At 43.2% G+C, this 19,546-nt stretch overlaps 1 protein-coding gene across 1 annotated transcript in view; it reads left to right on the top strand.

The window, feature by feature from the left end:
- Positions 1–4,371: 4,371 nt before the first annotated feature.
- LOC126417083 (peritrophin-1-like) overlaps positions 4,372–19,546 on the top strand; it is a gene marked incomplete at its 5' end in the record, with an annotated part of 31,210 nt that continues 16,035 nt past the window's right edge. Inside the window, 2 exons of the mRNA XM_050084977.1 lie at positions 4,372–4,517; positions 17,085–17,270. Coding sequence (XP_049940934.1) covers positions 4,372–4,517; positions 17,085–17,270 — 332 coding nt within the window. The remainder of the gene's footprint in view (positions 4,518–17,084; positions 17,271–19,546) is intronic.

The raw sequence follows: 19,546 nt of genomic DNA, 5'->3' as shown, positions 1-19,546 counted from the left end.
ATGTGTTTTATATACCTATTTTCAATATACATATAATATATATAAATAAACATGTAATGTATAAAGGGGAAATTTTATTACCAAAAATATCGAAATTTGCTCTATCAATTTCCTTCAAATTTTTACACAATATTCTAATGGCCATACAGATGGACATAGGCTACGTACTTTTAATATGTATCAAATACAAATATATAAGCAATATTTAAAGAAGAAACATTGTTCCAAAAATCTCAAAATGTACACGAACAATTTACTAAGTATTTATTATTTACTGTATATTTACTATACTTTAATATACATGTGATTCTTATTAATGTTTAAAAACCTCCAAAGTGACGTAGATGATGATGAGATGAATAGTTTAATATAAAATGCAGGGGGCTGCTAATGTTAGGAAATAGACAAAAGCGGATGACAAATGTTGAATATGTGGCGTTACCGGATGATGTGGAGCAGTTGAGCCTGTCAGTCTGTCCCACCTGATCATCCCAACACAAGTCAAGTATTTACGGCGGTTTAGCTCTGGGCTTATGTGTGCGACTCCAGCGCTTTGGACTCAGGTTTCGAATCTTGCGTCTGACAGTAAGTATTTGTTTTTTATTGTATTAGACAGTTATGTGTTTACATTGAGGTACGATTTATTATTTTAATTACCTATCTCGCTGCCTCCACTGGTTTCTTGCGAAGTAGAGTACAACAAAAGCCTACGATATTGGTTCACAAGTAAATTATTATAAGCTTCTGAATTTCGTCTTCGCCAGTGAATGACCTACGTTTTCCTTTCTAAATAGTATCTGTAAACAAAAAAGGGGACGAAACGAAGTAAGAACAACTTTGGTTGGTTACAGCGAGGACAGTAATTTTGTAACTTCTACGTTTACAACAGATCACATCTACAAAAGATGTTCGGAATTTGCACCATTGTTCAGCGGTGTGAAGCCCGGCCTCCCTATAACCACAGGTAGGACTGACAACTCCAACCACTGCATGGGGAGTGAAATATGTCATCTGTTGACGTCTCATGTTCGACGTTTGTCATCCATTTCTGGGGTATTTCCCAACATTTGCGGTGCCATGTCTCTTGTGTCAAATTACTTGTTGCAGTGGCTTCGATGTAGCTTCTGGTGTTTTAAACGTTAATAAGAATCACCCTATATATAATTGGCGAAACAGTTACCAAACATCTCAAAAACTACTTGACTGATTTACTTCAAATTATTATATGTTACTTTCATAAACATTTGGACACATATATAAAAGGGAAACGTTGTTAGCGAACAGGAAAATTTTATTAATTAATTATTGGCCTACAATTAGAATACTATTACAGAACCTGAATTTGCAACGACAATAAACAAGACTCAAGGTCAGAGAGAAGGGCAAAGAGGAGATGGACATGGAGTGGGAAGAAATGGATATAGAAAGTGGTAAGGAACAGATGGACAGAGAGAGGGGGCAGGAGGAGATCGAGAGAGTGAGAGGGAGGAGAAGATGGACAGAGAAAGGAGGGAGGAGGTGATGGGCAGAGAGAAGGTGACAGAGAGCGGCACAAGGGGAGAATGGGGGGAGAAAACGAGCTCAGGGAGGGGGAGGAGATGATGGACAGAGGGGTGAGGGAGGGGCAGGAGGAGGTGGAGAGAGATAGAGAAAGAGGGAGGATAAGATGGATATAGAAAGGAGGGTGGAGGTGATGGGCAGAGAGAGGGGGAGAGAAAGGGACACAAGGAGAGAAAGGGGGAGAAAACGAACTGAGAGAGGGGGAGGAGGTGATGGACAGAGGGGGCAGGTGAGAGAGGGGCAGGAGGAGGTGGACAAAGTGGAGGACAGGAGGAGATAGACAGATCCTAATGGACAATCACAGCAGCTGTGTTGATGTTGACTTCAGTCAGAGCGGAAGCCAAAACACCAGGAGCACATTACTTAACACAAACAAGTCGGCCTTTGTTGAAGTCCTTGAACCATATACACACTATTGCACGAGGTAGTACATCTTCACCATAAGCTTGCTGTCTGCCCCGATAGCTGAGTGGTCAACGCCACGGATTGTCATGCCAAGGGACCCAGGTTCGATTCCCGGCTGGGTCGAAGATTTTCCCAGCTCAGGGACTGGGTGTTGTGTTGTCTTCGTCATCATCATCATCTCATCCCCATGGACGCGCAAGTCGCCGAAGTGGTGTCAACTCAAAAGACTTGTACCAGGCGACCGGTCTACCCGACGGGAGGCCCTAGCCACACGACATTTCCATTTCCATACGTTTGCTGCAGCTTATCGTAACTTTCAGTGGTTGTATGGCTTCAGAGAATACAGAATTTTATTCCACCATACTGATCTTCTCGTGTCACCTCCACTGTTTCATATGTGAAGTACAAAGAGCGTGAACAAAATAGAGCATTACTACCAACCGACCGATACAAAAATACTGCCGCCTATTGACATTGTATATACATTGAAGCGCCAAAGAAACTGGTTTAGGGATGCATTTTCAAATACAGATACGTAAACAGGCAGAGTATGGTGCTGCAGTTAGCAACGCCTATATAACACAAGTGTCTGGCGCCGTTGTTAGATAGATTACTGCTGCTACAATGGCAGGATATCAAGATTTAAGTGACTGTGAATGTGATATTACAGTCATAGCACGAGTGATGGGACACAGCATCTCTGAGGCAGCGATGAAGTAGGGACTTTCCCGTACGACCATTTCAAAGTGTACCGTTAATATCAGGAATGCGGTAATCCATCAAATGTCCGACATCTCCGTGGCTGGAAAAAGATCCTCCAGAACGGGACCAATGACGACTGAAGAGAATCGTTCTACGTGACAGAAGTGCAATCTCCCCGCAAATTGCTGCAGATTTCAATGCTGGACCATCAACAAGTGTCAGCGTGAGAACCATTAAACGAAACATTATCGATATGGGCTTTCGGAACCGAAGCCCACTCGTGTACCCTTCATGACTGCACGACACAAAGCTTTACGTCTCGCCTGGGCCCGTCAACACCAACATTGGACTCTTGATGACTGGAAACATGTTGTCTCATCGGACGAGTCTCGTTTCAAATCGTATGGAGCGGATGGACGTGCTCGGGTATGGAGATAACCTCATGAATCCGTGGACCCTGCATGTCAGCAGCGGACTGTTTGAGCTGTTGGAGGCTCTGTAACGGTGTGGGGTGCGTGCAGTTGCAGTGGTATGGGACCTCTGATATGCCTAGATACGACTCTGGCAGGTGACACGTACGTAAGCATCCAGTCTGATCACCTGCATCCTTACGTGTCCATTGTACATTCCAACGGATTGGGCAATTCTAGCAGGACAGTGCGACACCCCACACGTCCAGAGTTGCTACAGAGAGGCTGCAAGAACACTCCTCTGAGCTTAAGCACTCCCACTGGCCACCAGACTCCCCAGACATGAACGCCGGCCGCGGTGGCCGAGCGGTTCTAGGCGTTTCAGTCTGGAACAGCGCGACTGCTAGGGTCGCAGGTTCGAATCCTGCCTCGGGCATGGATGTGTGTGATGTCCTTAGGTTAGTTAGGTTTAAGTAGTTCTAAGTTCTAGGGGACTGTTGACCTCAGAAGTTGAGTCCCATAGTGCTCAGAGCCATTTGAACCCAGACATGAACATTATTGAACATATCTGGGATGCGTTGCAATGTGCTGTCCCCTTCGTACTCTTACGGATTTATGGGCAGCCTTGCAGGATGCATGGCGTCATTTCCCTCCAGCAGTACTTCAGACATTAGTAGAGTCCATGCCATATCGTGTTGCGGCACTTCTGCGTGCTCACGGGGCCGCTACACGATATTAGGCAGGTTTTCCAGTTTATTTGGCTCTTCAGTGTAATGTAAGTATGAGAAAGTTCACAAGCAAACATGCAGACGAAAGCTCTGGACTGAAACTCCGAAACTCCTCTCTGCAGCATGTTTATTCATTTGCTCTCGGGCCAATGTACTGGGTGCATACTCTGTTCCTTAGTACACATCTTTTTTTTTTTATTTTTTTTTAACGTTGTGTTTGGTCGTTGCGGACGTCGCAAGACATCCTGTCATCCTGTTCAAGTTCGGTGGTTGAGCCTTCCACTCAGTTTTTTATTACAGAGCCCAACCGGCTCTCTGAGCGAACACGCTGAGCTACCGTGCCGGCTACATCTAGGCAATGTTTGGCATCAATAGATTCCATTTGGCAAAGGAGGCTTCCTTCAAGTGAAAGGACTTTTTGCTCCGTACAGGTGATCCTCTGCGTGTCAGACGGGCAGGGAGGCTTCCAGGAGGTGCCACAGGAGACTTGCTCCTCGGACACGAGGTGCAGCGCCGAGCAGGGGGCGTGCGTGGAGGGCGCCACGTCCTGTGGCAGCAGCCCGGGCGGCAGCATCTACTGCACCGAGTTCGGCTACTTCCCGGACCCTTACGACTGCACCGTCTACCACATCTGCCTCGCCGCCAACGTCCAGTCCACGCCGTACCAGTGCGCGGACGGCTACGCCTACAATCCTCTCACGAGTGAGTGCAGGTAAGTTTTCGTTGCTGAAGGACTGGTCAGCACCTACCATGTAAAGGCACACAGCTAACCCTGTAATTTTGTCAAATAACGGCACGCGCGTGGTAGGAGAAGTTCAGTACACATCCGTCTAACGATACCTAATCTTCCGACACACGCACACAAAGACAAAGTGTTCTCACAGAGGAGTCTTATCCATCAACTGTACTGTTACGAATAATGCTAGGCTACACGAAAGTAACACAGCATTTCAAACTGCGTATCGAAGTAACTACCCTACAGTCCACCCGGTTAGTCGTGCGATCTAAAGCCATCGGCACACGGACCGTGCATCCGAACGTTGAGGGTGCCGAGCTTCTGACGTCATAGCGTGGAATAGCACGCTCGGGAGTCTTTCCGAACGTGCAATGCATTATCTGGCATGTCAGATTGAGCGTGCGTCTGAGCGTTGACCAATCAGAGGGCACAACGCCACCTACGTCACAAGCACGTCGTCTCCCTTCAGTACAGGGTTATGAGGCGCCATATTGGCATTCATTTCAAGCCTATACATATATATGCCGTTTCTGAACACCAGCAAACTGAGAATCACTGGAAAACCCGTTGTTAACTGTGTGATTCGTTCCAATAAAATAATGAGAAACATCATATTCGTGGCAAAAGAATTATTGTAACTTGCGTATTATGAGAGTAGGCTATTTGAAGGCAGCGACACACTGAAGATGCACCCAAAACGTATTGTTCTTGGTACAATTTGTTATAATTAAATTTCAGTTAGTAACATATCTACGATTAAGGTTTTCAGCACGGGCAACACAATATGATTAGATGAAAAGAGTCTGCTGTTGGTTTAGCGTAATGAGTAGCGTCACTGTCTTGTACAGGGTTGTGAATTGGTTCGGTGGTTCGCCCCTTGACACAACCAAACTTTTTTCCTAACATTCCCGTTTTTATTAGGTTCTGATACTTTATTATTAGATTAATATAAATATATACTATAATATTTGATGTTATGTAAATATAAGTTCACCTTTTTTGAGGGGTGACTGTTTGATTGGTTTAACCTACAGGATAGCTTGCGCTACTTCAAAAAATGGTTCAAATGGCTCTGAGCACTATGGGACTCAACTGCTGTGGTCATAAGTCCCCTAGAACTTAGAACTACTTAAACCTAACTAACCTAAGGACATCACACACATCCATGCCCGAGGCAGGATTCGTACCTGCGACCGTCGCGGTCGTGCGGTTCCAGACTGTAGCGCCTTTAACCGCTCGGCCACTCCGGCCGGCTCTGGCGCTACTTCTATAAATATATTTTGCTCCTTTTTCTTTTACGCTTCGTAATTCACATGTTGCAAAGATTCTGCTACTGGGTACCAACAGTGATCAAGTAAGACTGACCTTGAGCTTTTACTAAAATGTGGGAATGATGAAATAATGTTTATCTGATGCGGAGAAGTATTCCAAATTTGTAATGCACTGTTTGTAATGGAACTTTTATAAGCCTGTGTCCTTACTGACTGGACATGGTACTTTCTTTTTCGTAGACGACGGAGTAAATGTGGGTTTTAATAGAGCTAGCAAGGGAATTTTAGGCGCGCCGGTTGAGTAAACAGTGTGATTTACGAACTAGAAGCATCCTTCAACTGCCGTTGGAGTGCGTTGCGATCGCGAATACCACGTTGGGGCCCACGAACCGTATGCACAATTCGCATCGTTCTTGAGCGTTGAGCAACACGTTGAACTAGGCACGCTCAACGTTAACGTTCGACAGCACGGTCCGTGTGCCGACGGCTTAACGCACTGCTTCCTGGGCAGGAAAGCGTGCCAGTCCCCGGCACGAAACCGCGCGGCCGATTAGTGTCGAGGTCCGGTGTGCCGGCCAGTCTGTGTATGGTTTTTAAGGCCTTTTTCCATCTGCCTCGGCGAATGCGAGCTGGTTCCCCTTATTCCGCCTCAGTTACACTATGTCGGCGATTGCTGCGCAAACACCGTTTCCATGTACGCCTGCATCATAATTACTCTCTCACGCAAAACACTGGGATTACACTCGTCTGGTGTGAGACGTTCCCGGGGGAGGAGGCATCCACTGAGGGTCGAACAGCACAATTACCCTGGGTTTGGTATGGGGCGCCGGTGGGGTGAGTGGACTGCTGTAGCCTGTTGTGGGGTTGTGAACCACTAAGGGCTACGGCGGGAGCGACGCCTCTCCGTCGTTTGTAGGTCCCCAGTTCCATGCAATACAACTATCCTGCATTTTATCAGGCTCCCTTTGAAACATCCCCTTAGAAAAATTTATGAATTACTGTGCTGGTAAACCTCTTGCGTTATTTGATTTTCAAGCAGCTGAGCAAAACTGAACGTACTCAGACATATCTCTCTTTGCTTATTCTGATCGTCACTAAACTGACACACAATATTTTTAGCGCAACGCAATCTCACTTTCAATAGTCCCTACAAAAGAATGGCCGTGACTGGCAATAACCTATACCTTTCATGACTTACCTCACAAAAATCTTCGTTACTCGAACTACTGCAATACAGCAAGCGCCAATATGGCCACCTAAATAAATGTTATGTGGACATGTGTCCGGAAACGCTTAATTTCCATGTTAGAGCTCATTTTAGTTTCGTCAGTATGTACTGTACTTCCTCGATTCACCGCCAGTTGGCCCAATGAAGGAAGGTAATGTTGACTTCGGTGCTTGTGTTGACATGCGACTCATTGCTCTACAGTACTAGCATCAAGCACGTCAGTACGTAGCACCAACAGGTTAGTGTTCATCACAAACAGATTCGGTGACCGATGGAGGCGGACCAATTCCATGGCCTCCACGCTCTCTTGACCTCAACCCTCTTGACTTCCATTTATGGGGGCATTTGAAAGCTCTTGTCTACGCAACCCCGGTACCAAACGTGGAGACTCTTCGTGCTCGTATTGTGGACGGCTGTGATACAATACGCCATTCTCCAGCGCTGCATCAGCGCATCAGGGATTCCATGCGACGGAGGGTGGATGCATGTATCCTCGCTAACGGAGGACATTTTGAACATTTCCTGTAACAAAGTGTTTGAAGTCACGCTGGTACGTCCTGTTGCTGTGTGTTTCCATTCCATGATTACTGTGATTTGAAGAGAAGTAATAAAATGAGCTCCAACATGGAAAGTAAGCGTTTCCGGACACATGTCCACATAACATATTTTCTTTCTTTGTGTGTGAGAAATGTTTCCTCAAAGTTTGGCCTTACCTTTTTGTAACACCCTGTATATATCAGTTCATGACATCCAGTCTTACTAATTTCCTTTTTCTGGTGGACACATGTCAAGATCGTCCGCTTATAGCAACCTCTCAAAACTCCGCCATCTCTCTCCCCACATCCACCACTGCTGGCGGCTCACCTCGAACTGTGCAACGCTACGCGCTGTTCACATCCAACTGCTCAACACTACAATAGCAAATATTCCAACAATGCAAATCAGCCACAGACTGCACACAGCACAGTCAGTCATTTTCATACAGAGCGCTACGTGGCGTTACCAACATAAAAACCTAAACAGCCTACTTACACCTTGAGGTTTTGAGCTAGATACGAAAACAAAACTCTCCATTTCCCTTGCCGCCAGTCAGTTAAATTTTTACGGAACAGATCGTGTGGAGCTGAACTTTGAATTTTTCGTAATTGGGGATTTATTTTTTAATTACGAAAATGATAAGTGTGAACTAATTTTTACTAACTACTTTTTGTTGCAGCAGTGTTTCGGTACTACAGAGAATCGAACTATTGACATCTGGAACCCACAGTCCATGTTCCTGGCTGCTGCGTACAGACTGTTTCTGTGCCCATGGCTCATCTGTGGGCGTGTTGCCACAGGAAACTACCGTTCGCGACACACATTATTTCCACGAACACTATCGCTTTTGCTCACTCAGTTGAAAACTGGCGTTTATTCCGCACTTTACGAACGCTTTATTTAAGGCAGTTCAAATGTTGTTAATACTTTCTACCATGTGGAGATAACTCGAATTTACTTCATTGTTAAGTCAATCAAGAAGTATTACTGACTGCTTTCCAGAGCAGGATGAGGAATAGGTGTCTAATTTACAGTTCTGGTACACACATAAATGACACTTCACTGCCAATTTCTTACAACATGGTTTTATCCTAAACACAGCAGTATGTAGTGTGAGGACTCGAAGAAAACTGGTACCGTATGACAGTCACTCTGTAAAAAATGTTATTCACCAAAGATATCGGCTGCCAGATCTCAAGGAGCGTTTTAACTTTAGCGTTTCAAGAACAACGTTACTTTTACTGAAATGAAGTTAATTATCTCTTGGCAAACTGACTTTTACTTAGAGAGAAAATGGATGCAAAGTGCGATAGTAATACGTAGCACAATGATTACCATCATTAAAAGTTTTGAAATACATTGTTACTGAAATTAATTACTTCAAAACTGTGAAGTTATTTTAAAATATAGTTAATCATCAACAAGTTTTCAAAGCGCCCACAACATTTAATTGAAGCAGTAATAGCTCTTTAAGCCATAACAGAGTTATATTTAAACTGAACTAGAATTTATGGCAGACATTATTTGTCCAAAACTTGGATTCTGATAAGAGGTTTTTGATCGTATAAATTAACCCAGAAACCTGAACAAAATTCAGTATCAGGAAACAAGATTAAGTAAGTGACACTAGGAGAATGAATTTAAGAAGCTTTTTAATGCCTGCTTCCATTCAAAAGTTGCACAATATTAAAAGACAATAATATTCTGAACAGTTCTAAGCACAGTTAAATTTACGAAAACGTCCTTCCCTTAGTTGTTAGAGGGGTTGTACTGCCGTCGCAAATGTTGGGTGCCTGGTAATTTGTCAAACTCTGCGCATCTTAAAGCTGATATAATATGTGGTGAACCGCGTTGCCTATACGAGCCATTGTTCTTGAAATCGCCATAGCTCTAGATTATGATCGGAAAACCTTGCATGCACGACCCATAATTCTGAGAGACGACTTTACACCATAAAAACAACAACCACACAAAATCTCATTTCAGTCGGCTTAGTATTGGCGCTATCAGAATTTCGCCTCTCCACACATGACACAGTCCCACGTTCGCACACACTGCTAACCGGTCTTCGACTCCCCACCTTTCTACTCCTGCTTGCCACGACAGGTGCTCCAAGGTTATTCAAAGAAACGGATGTAAAACCACTAATGGATCCCAGCCTTGTGATTATTGCTTTCCAAAATGCTAATACATAATTATTGCCCGTAGAATATTACAGTCATGTTTCCTACACTGAAGCCGTACATTCAACTAAATACCTAGGTATTACCATTACGAACAATTTAAATTGGAAGGAACACATAGACAATGTTGAGGCGAAGGGAAACCAAAGACTGCGTTGTATTGGCAGGACACTTAGAAAATGTAATAGACCTACTAAGGAGACTGCCTACACTACGCTTGTTCGTCCTCTTTTAGAATACTGCTGCACGGTGTGGGATCCTTGCCAGATAGGACTGACGAAGTACATTGAAAAAGTTCAAAGAAGGGCAGCACGTTTTTTATTATCGTGAATAGTGAAAAGGGTGTCACTGAAATGATACAGGATTTGGGCTGGACATCATTAAAAGTAAGGCGTTTTTCGTAGCGGCGGGATCTTCTCACGAAATTCCAATCACCAACTTTCTCCTCCGAATACGAAAAATTTTGTTGACACCGACCTACATAGGAATGATCACCACGATAAAATAAGGGAAATCAGAGCTCGTACGGAAAGATATAGGTGTTCATTCTTTACGCGCCCTATACGAGATTGGAATCACAAAGAATTGTGAAGGTGGTTCGATGAACCCTCTGCCAGGCACTTAAATGTGATTTGCCGAGTATCCATGTAGATGTAGATATAGATGTATATGTAGATGAACGTTCATGATAATCATATACTGTAGCTCAAATAAAAAAAAAAAGACGCACCACAAAGGAATTATCCGAAGGGGACGGAAATTTGTAAATGTTATATACATGTACGGATAAACAAATGATTACAATTTCAGAAAAACTGGATGAATTATTCAAAAGAAAGAACTCTATAAATTGAGCAAGTCAGTAACACACTGATCCACCTCTGGCCCTTATTCCGGCAGTTAGTCGACTTGGCACTAATTGATAGAGTTGTTAGAGTTATGAGGGATATCGTGTCACATTCTGCCTAATCGGTGCGTTAGATTGCCAAAATTCTGAGATGGTTGGAGGGCCCTGATCACAATGCACCCAACGTTCTCAATCGAGGAGAGATCTGGCGACCTTCTTGGCTAAGGTAGTACGAAGACGGGCAGTAGAAACTACCGGCGCGTACAGGCGGGCATCATCTTGCTGAAATTTAAGCCTAGGATCGCTTGTCATGAAGGGCAGCAAAAAAGGACATAGAATATCGTCGATGTATCGCTGTAATCTAAAGGTGCCACGTATTACAACCAAGAGGTCCTCCTACGGAAAGAAATGGCAGCCCAGACCATCAATCCTGGTTGTCGGACCGTATGGCGGGCGGCTGTCAGGCTGGCACCCCACCGCTGTCTGGGGCGTTTCCAGACACATCTTCGGCTGGGAATGTAATTCACTGGGGTAGAATTGTCTTCAGTGAGGAGTCTCGCTTCGAACTGAGACCCGATACTAGCAATGACGTGTCTGGAGAGAATCTTGACAGTGGTGGGATACCACCCTGGTTGGTTCAAATGGCTCTGAGAAGTATGGGACTTAACTTCTGAGGTCATCAGTCCCCTAGAACTTAGAACTACTTAAACCTAACTAACCTAAGGACATCACACACATCCATGCCCGAGGCAGTATTCGAACCTAGTGGCCGAGCGGTTCTAGGCGCTGCAGTCTGAAACCGCGCGACCGCTACGGTCGCAGGTTCGAATCCTGCCTCGGGCATGGATGTGTGTGATGTCCTTAGGTTAGTTAGGTTTAAGTAGTTCTAAGTTCTAGGGGACTGATGACCTCAGAAGTTAAGTCCCATAGTGCTCAGAGCCATTTGAACCATTTGATTCGAACCAGCGAACGTAGTAGTCGCGCAGTTCCGGACTGAAACGCCTAGAACCGCTCGGCCACTCTGGCCGGCGACACCATCCTGACTGTCGGCCGCCAGCAGTGGTGGTCTTGGGTGCCATTTCTCTTCATAGGCACCCTTACAATACAGCGATACATCGACGATATTCTGCGGCCCATTTTGCTGCCCTTCGTGACATGCGATCCTGGGCTTACATTTCCGCAAAATAATGTCTACTTACACATGGCGAGAATTTCTTCTGCCTTGTCTACATGTCCGCCAAACCACACCTTGACCAGCGGATTTCTCCCCAATTGAGAACGTTTGGAGCATTATGGGCAGCACCCTATAACCACCTCGAGATTTTGACAATCTAACGCACCAGTTGGGCAGAATTTGGCACGATATCCTTCGCGAGGATATCCAACAACTCCATCAATCAGTGCCAAGACGAATAACTGCTTGCATGAGGGCCAGAGGTGGACCAACGCCGTATTGACTAGCTCAATTTGCGAAGCTCTTTTTCCTGAATAAATCATCGAATTTTTCTGAAACTGTAATCATTTGTTTTGCTGTATATTTACATCACATCTATCGATTTCCGTCCTATTCGGACAATTCCTTCGTCGTGCGTCGTTTTATTGGTCTCAGAGTGTAGCTATTAACAAAAATTCATTTATTTGCCCTCATTTAGAGGTAACCTATCAGACAACAGAAAGCTGTCCATTTGGTCTACATTTCTGTATTAATTTTTGTGGTTAGAGATAAATTTCAAAAGTTCTTTTAAAATTTTGGGTTCAATTTAAACTAATACATTGTTGTTGTTGTTGTGGTCTTCAGTCCAGAGACTGGCTTGATGCAGCTCTCCATGCTACTTCATCTCCCAATACCTACTGCAACCTACATCCTTCTAAATCTGTTTAGTGTACTCATCTCTTGGTCTCCCTCTACGATTTTTACCCTCCACGCTGCCCTCCAATAATAAATTGGTAATCCCTTGATGCCTCAGAACATGTCCTACCAACCGATCCCTTCTTCTAGTCAAGTTGTGCTACAGATTTCTCTTCTCCCCAATTCTGTTCAATACCTCCTCATTAGTTATGTGATCTACCCATCTAATCTTCAGCTTTCTTCTGTCGCACCACATTTCGAAAGCTTCTATTCTCTTCTTGTGCAAACTATTTGAAGTCCACGTTTCACTTCCATACATGGCTACACTCCATACAAATACTTTCAGAAACGACTTCCTACACTTAACTCTATACTCGATGTTAACAAATTGCTCTTCTTCAGAAACGCTTTGCTTGCCATTACCAGTCTACATTTTATATCCTCTCTGTTTCGATCATCACAAGTTATTTTGCTCACCAAATAGCAAAACTCATTTACTACTTTAAGCGTCTCATTTCCTAAACTAATTCCCCCAGCATCACCCGATTTAATTCGACTACATTCCATTATCCTCGTTTTGCTTTTGTTGATGTTCATCTTATATCCTCCTTTCAAGACACAGACCATTCCGTTCAGCTGCTCTTCCAGGTCCTTTACTGTCTCTGACAGAATTACAATGTCATCGGCGAACCTCAAAGTTTTTCTTCTTCTCCATGGATTTTAATTCCTACTCCGAATTTTTCTTCTGTTTCCTTTACTGCTTGCTCAATATACAGATTGAACAACATCGGGGATAGGCTTCACCCCTGTCTCACTCCCTTCCCAACCACTGCTTCCCTCTCGTGCCCCTCAACTCTTATAACGGCCATCTGGTTTCTGTACAAATTGTAAATAGCCTTTCGCCCCCTGTATTTTACACCTGCCACCTTCAGACATTACAATATCAAAACACTAGCTATTGACCATAGACGATCGAATGTATGATACGATTAGGTTCAGACTACTAAAAAGGAACCCCGCAAGTTTATAAGAAGAAAATACCCTTATTTTAAAATAAAAGTGAAACGACTGCTTGTACCATCCTAGAGCATGCGATCATTCTGAGAGTACTAAAAGGGAACCCCAGAAGTCTATGACATGAAAATATCCTTATTTTAAAAATAAAAGTGAAACTACAGAGTATAATTTTGTTTAAAAGAGAAACAGTGTTTACAAACTATCGGTAAACCAACTATCACAATATGCGCTAATGGTCAGATGAAAATTCATGCTTGCTCAAAAAATGGATAAAAACAACACTCTTCGTCTATCAACGTTTATCGCATGTTTTTCAAGATCCGCATTGTTGGTTCCTGTTCAGTTGATGGGAATCTAAACACCAACAAGTATCTCGAGTTCCTAAGATATGGTGCTGACGCAGTTACTGGAAGACATCCCACTGGGCACAAGGCAATCGTTGTGCTAGCAACATGACGGACGTCCCTGCCGTACGACATACGTAATGGCAGACCCTATTAAGTTTAAAAATGGTTCAAATGGCTCTAAGCACTATGGGACTTAACATCTGAGGTCATCAGCCCCTAGACTGAGAACTACTTATACCTAACTAACCTAAGGACATCACACACATCCATGCCCGAGGCAGGATTCGAACCTGCGACCGTAGCAGCAGCGCGGTTCCGGACTAAATGCCTAGAACCTCTCGGCCACACCGGCCGGCCCCTATTAAGTGAACTTATGGAGAGCACTGGAACAGTTGGTCAGGAAACACCAAATGGTCTGTACACTCACCAAACTCAGCATTTCTGTAGATTTATCTCTGGTGAAAATTGAAATGAGAGATCTGTTAGGAAACACCGGCCTGGGCTGCTGTTAACTCCAGATGAAGTTCAAGGTGTCCACCCAGTCATGTCACGAATGACGAATGTACACCGTTAGGAGATTGGGATAGTACCTTTTGCAGAACGGTGCTCCTTCTTGTCTGCTCTGCGACTCTGGCTCTCCCGAGTTTCTTGCAGTAGATGCTGTGTATGGGACTGTTGCATTCCTTACCGGTGGTGCCCCCTTGGTGCGACAGTTTCGCAATATGCTGTGAAAATAGCAAACTCGACAAAGCTGCCGGCGGTCTGCAGCATCTGCTCTCAGAACAGCATCCAGCTCTTCTCCATTCGTATTCTCCTAGAGAGTCACTCATACTCATTGCTGCCTTCTATAGTTTCTTTTAAGACTCACGCCGTGTTATAAGGCTGCGACTGGTACGTCACTGCTCATAGACACAATGGATAGTCCATGTTGATACATCAACAAATCGGACACTTTCGTTCGCAGTGTGATTATCGCCACGTCCATCTTCAGTAGTTGATTTTTGCTGCACTGTACCACTTCGACGGTGACCCATCTCGAAATGGTGATGATGCCCATCCGACTGTCACACTCATCCCACTGACACATACATACGCCGCTATGACTTACCTCAGTATAAATCTTACTTTTGTTGTTAGAGGCTGTGTTTTATCTATTTGACAAACTGGTAAGCTAGATATTTTCTGTGAAATGTATGGAATGTCATACCAATGTATCAGTAAGCGATTCATTATTTCAAATTGGAAATTTCGAGTATTAAGTAAATTTATATATTTCAGCATTTTTTAAAATTATCTTTTTACTTTTATCCACATTTTTCAGTTACTGCTTATACGAGGGCTCATCAATAGAGACTGAGACCGATGTTTTTCACAGATGGTCATTATTCAATTACAGTGTTTATATGATCTTTTTCAAAGTAATCCCCTTCTACTCGAATTTGCTTTTTATAGCGTCCCTGTCAGTCCTCAAACACATGGTGCAGGCCATAATTTGATAGGTCCTTGACAATCGCCTCACTTTTCTCGAACACTGCTTGACAGTTCTCAAATCGAATGCCCCGAAGCTTTGCCTTTAGTGATGGGAATAAAAAAGATCATGGGTTGTAAGATCGGATCTACAAGGCTGATGCAGTACACAGGTGGTATTGAAGTGTGCCAGAAATGGCATGACTTGATTTGCGATTTGAGGCTGCGCATTATCATCATGAAGACACCATCTAGTCCGAGAAAGTTCTGGTCGTTTCCTTGCAATGTGCTCCCTGTTCCGTGACAGTAAAAAAATGTGATCACCATAACTTTCCCTGCATATAGAACAGCGTTCACCTGTTTTAGTGATAGAGAACCGAGTAATTTCCACACTGTGCTGGCTCGTTCTCCTAGACGATCATAATGCAGCCATGACTCATCAATGATGACAATAGATTCCAGAAACGCATCCCCTCCGTCAGCAAAGAGGACGCGGGTATATGGAAATGACCATGTATAATCGTGAATGCACTTGCCTTATGAAATTCTCAACACTTCACTTAGATTGCGTAATGTTATCCACCGATCCTCATGCACAGTCAACAGGATCTCTGTCGATATTGACTTCAGCCACAGCAGGAGCCAAAAACCAGGCCCACCTTGCTTAACACAGACAAGTTGGCCTTTGTTGAAGTCCTTGAACCATCTAAACACTGTTTGCACGAGGGAATGCATCTTCACTGTACGCCTGCTGCAGCTTTTTGGAAGTTTCAGTGGCTGTTTGGCTTAAATGAACAGAGAAAGTTATTGCACCATACTGCTCCTCCATTGTTTCGTATGTGAAGTGCAAAGAGCATGTACAAAATATATCATTCAACCAACCTACCGATACTTGAGTGCTGCTGCCTATGGAAATTAGACATACGCGGTATCAGATATCGATACCACCCTATCGACATCTTACAGTTGGCAATGGATTTGCAAACTTTAGTCAGACGCCAATGGCGGTCGCCCTGGATCTGGTGCAGTCAATGGAGCACGCCTGTGTAGCCACACCTCCAATGGCTCGGTATCGCGAGCACCTTCTGCCGCCGCAATATAAGGCGGCCGGCGGCAGGCATCCAACCCACTACGTAGGAGCTGCCTAGATGCGCCTCCAACTCCATCAGTCGTACTTCAGTACAGAGTATCTAATCCTTGTCGACATTATGAGCCGCACTCTACTCTTTCTGCATTATTTGTAATGAATCTTTGTACACTTGGAGAAATAAAAGTTAAGTAAATCTTCTGTTTACTGTGTTGACCTGTATGCTGATCATTTCTGTCCTGTCCAGCTTTCCTCCAATGACAACTGCTGCACCAGTCTGCAGCCCACCTCTTCTCACCACTGTGTACAAAGTCATACACAGCAACGTAAAAGGCCACTGCAAGAAAAAAGTCAGTCCCAGTCTTAGTTGATCAGCCCTTGTACATCCAGTACATTAAAATTATCAACTCGTCATTTGAATAGTGAACTACTGTTACCATTTGAAAGTGTTGGGTGAACTTTGACTACAATAAGTCTACTGAAACTAATAAAAATTAATCCACAGGTTGCTGTGTAGTTTAGGGACTATATACGTGATCACACATATGACACACATGTAATGCTATGTGGGAACAGAACTCCCGGTCTATATCTCCTTGGAGCATATTGACGAACGATCAGTACAGCCTCTTTCTGAACGACTAAATACCGCCATGCCACGAGTGATTCTAGGCAGCGTTCTCCACAGGCTGGTACGCATTCTGTTTCAGCTTCCGGACGACGGACTCCGTCTGCACGGATGGCCCCGTCCCTGCCTGCATAAGTGCGGGTCAGACTGGAGCACTGGACACCGATCCTAGCATGTACTACGTCTGCACGGCAGATGCTAACGGAGTACTCACTCCCCTGCTCTACAAGTGCCACAACGGAAAGGTTTATGACCCTGAAACTTATAGGTAAGTTAGTAGCAGAACGACTAACAATAGTCAATGCAAAGGCAAGATGAAAAGTTTTAGTTTTATCGTTACACATTAACGCATGTCAAGAATCAACTTCGCAACAAATTTTCCGTGGCAGCAACCGTGTGAAAATTTCAGTTCGCATCACATTTGAGCAGAAAATCCGGCTTTCAGATATTAGCACCATTTTCATCTCCTGAGTTGTCCCATAGGTAACATCTCTAAGGACTATTATTGTTATTATTATTATTATTACTATATTGTTACATCGTTTCAGTCCATTGAGCAGCCTAATTATCGCAACATCTAGATACAAGATAAACAGAGCTAAAATGAGAATGGGAAAGGGTAGCAGAAAGAGCCTATCGATTTGTTGATTACCAGAACTTGTACAGACACTGCAGCAGAAAAAGTAAAGACTGTCCTTACTTAGGAAGCAGAAAGTCCTAAGCAAACGTGACGTCAGAAGAAAGTCAGTGAAGCCAAACAACGCTTTATTCAACAAAGAAATTCTACTGGTAACCAACATGGACATGGACTGCAGGAAAACCTGCAAAAATATTACAGCTGGAACACAGTGTAGTATGGAAATGAAACTTGAACTGAGCAAAGACAAAATTTTTAATTTCGTTGCACAGAACAAAACGAAGAAAGTTACATACGAAGTTAACAGATGTTGTAAAGAACAGAGAAAGAAAAAAATCTCTTTGAAGACCTTACCAGAAAGAAGGCTAGCTGATGGTAGCATTCTAGGTCGCCCAGTAAGGAATCTGTAGCGGTTGACATGTGAAATGTAATTCAACACGGAAAAGATCTTTGCGTCAATAAAAGCAGACTAAAAGAACTAACTTTTTTCTGTAATATAATGGAAAAAAATGAATCAACATGTTTTTGAAGATGCTGAAACAAAAATGGTCGTTAAAATGTCAGTTTTCCTGTGGCGTTTTAGTTGTTCTTTCTTTTCAGAATTACCCTTTAAGGCATGTACCCTTATGCACCTAATTGTTTTTTTAGGAAGAATTATTAGTCTAGGCGTAACCACTTTACGTGTCGCTTGTGGAGCTTCTTTGATGAAAGTCCCTCAATAATAAGTCAATGCCGATTCACTTTACTTTCCTCTGTCTTGGAAAGTTTTTGGTGGATTGTCGCTTAGACCAGAGCAGTTTTTAGGAAAAAAACCAAAGATATAGAGATGAGCAACTGTAAGGACAGCTTATTTTCCAGTCCTTTATAGTGTAGCACATGTTTCCCACTTAAGCATTGTAATTTCTGCCTATGGACTTTCAAGGGAGCTGATGGACACTTTAACAAAATAAATACATTTTTAAATGAAATCATTCCACTTTTGGCTATTAAAACATTATTTATTGCGATTGCAGTTTCGATATGTGGTCATTTTCAAGCGTTGTGGAATGTTGTAACACAATAACATAAACCTGTGCCGTGTTGTGTATTAGAAGCTGCATGTGGTATCGTGAATTTATCTGCTATTCCACACACCATACATGTTATGAAGTTGGAGAAATAAGGATATAAACACTTAAGTTTAAGCTATACGAAATTTAAAAGCAAGTGTATCTATCATTATATCTCCAGCTTTCTAACGTGTATGGTATGTGGAGCAGCAGTTAAATTCACAATACCACTTGTAGCTGCTCTTACACAACATGGCATAGGTTTATATTATTGAGCGGTTTACATCCCACAGTACTTGAAAATGACTACGTGTCGAAAATGCAATCGCAATAAATAATGTTTTAATAGCCAAAAGTGGAATGATTTCGTTTCAAAATTTCTCAAAGGATGTGGACCCAGTTATCATCAAACTTTTAAAATAAATACAGGCTAACTCCCCTCAACTGTCGAAAAGTTATTGAACTGCTCACCCCCATTTTCTCGTTTTGTCTTTATTGAGAAGTGATAACTAATTATAGATGCAGGAATACCTTCCCACACCTTCAAGGCCTTGAAAGTTCTTCACAAGCTCCAGTTTCACATGTTCAGCACCAGGGAGTAGACAATTATAGGTTTCTTTAACAAGTTATATAATTGCCCCAAGTTGCAGTGATTTTTGCGTAGTCTAATCCTTCTGTTTCTAGTGGTATGATTTAAGCAGGACGTTTCTCTTTTTTTCGACAACTTTGTTAACAAATAAGGAATATATATGCGATAAATGAAAATAAAATGCATAACGTAATTAATTTAAATATGAAAAATATTACAATAAAAGTGTTATTGAGCAGTAGAAATAATTTGTTTATAAACTTAAATGT

The sequence above is a fragment of the Schistocerca serialis genome, chromosome 8, assembly GCF_023864345.2.
Source record: "Schistocerca serialis cubense isolate TAMUIC-IGC-003099 chromosome 8, iqSchSeri2.2, whole genome shotgun sequence".
Taxonomy (NCBI): Eukaryota; Metazoa; Arthropoda; class Insecta; order Orthoptera; family Acrididae; genus Schistocerca; species Schistocerca serialis.
Note: the sequence above shows the minus strand (reverse complement) of the source record. Positions and strands in the feature narration are given on the sequence as shown.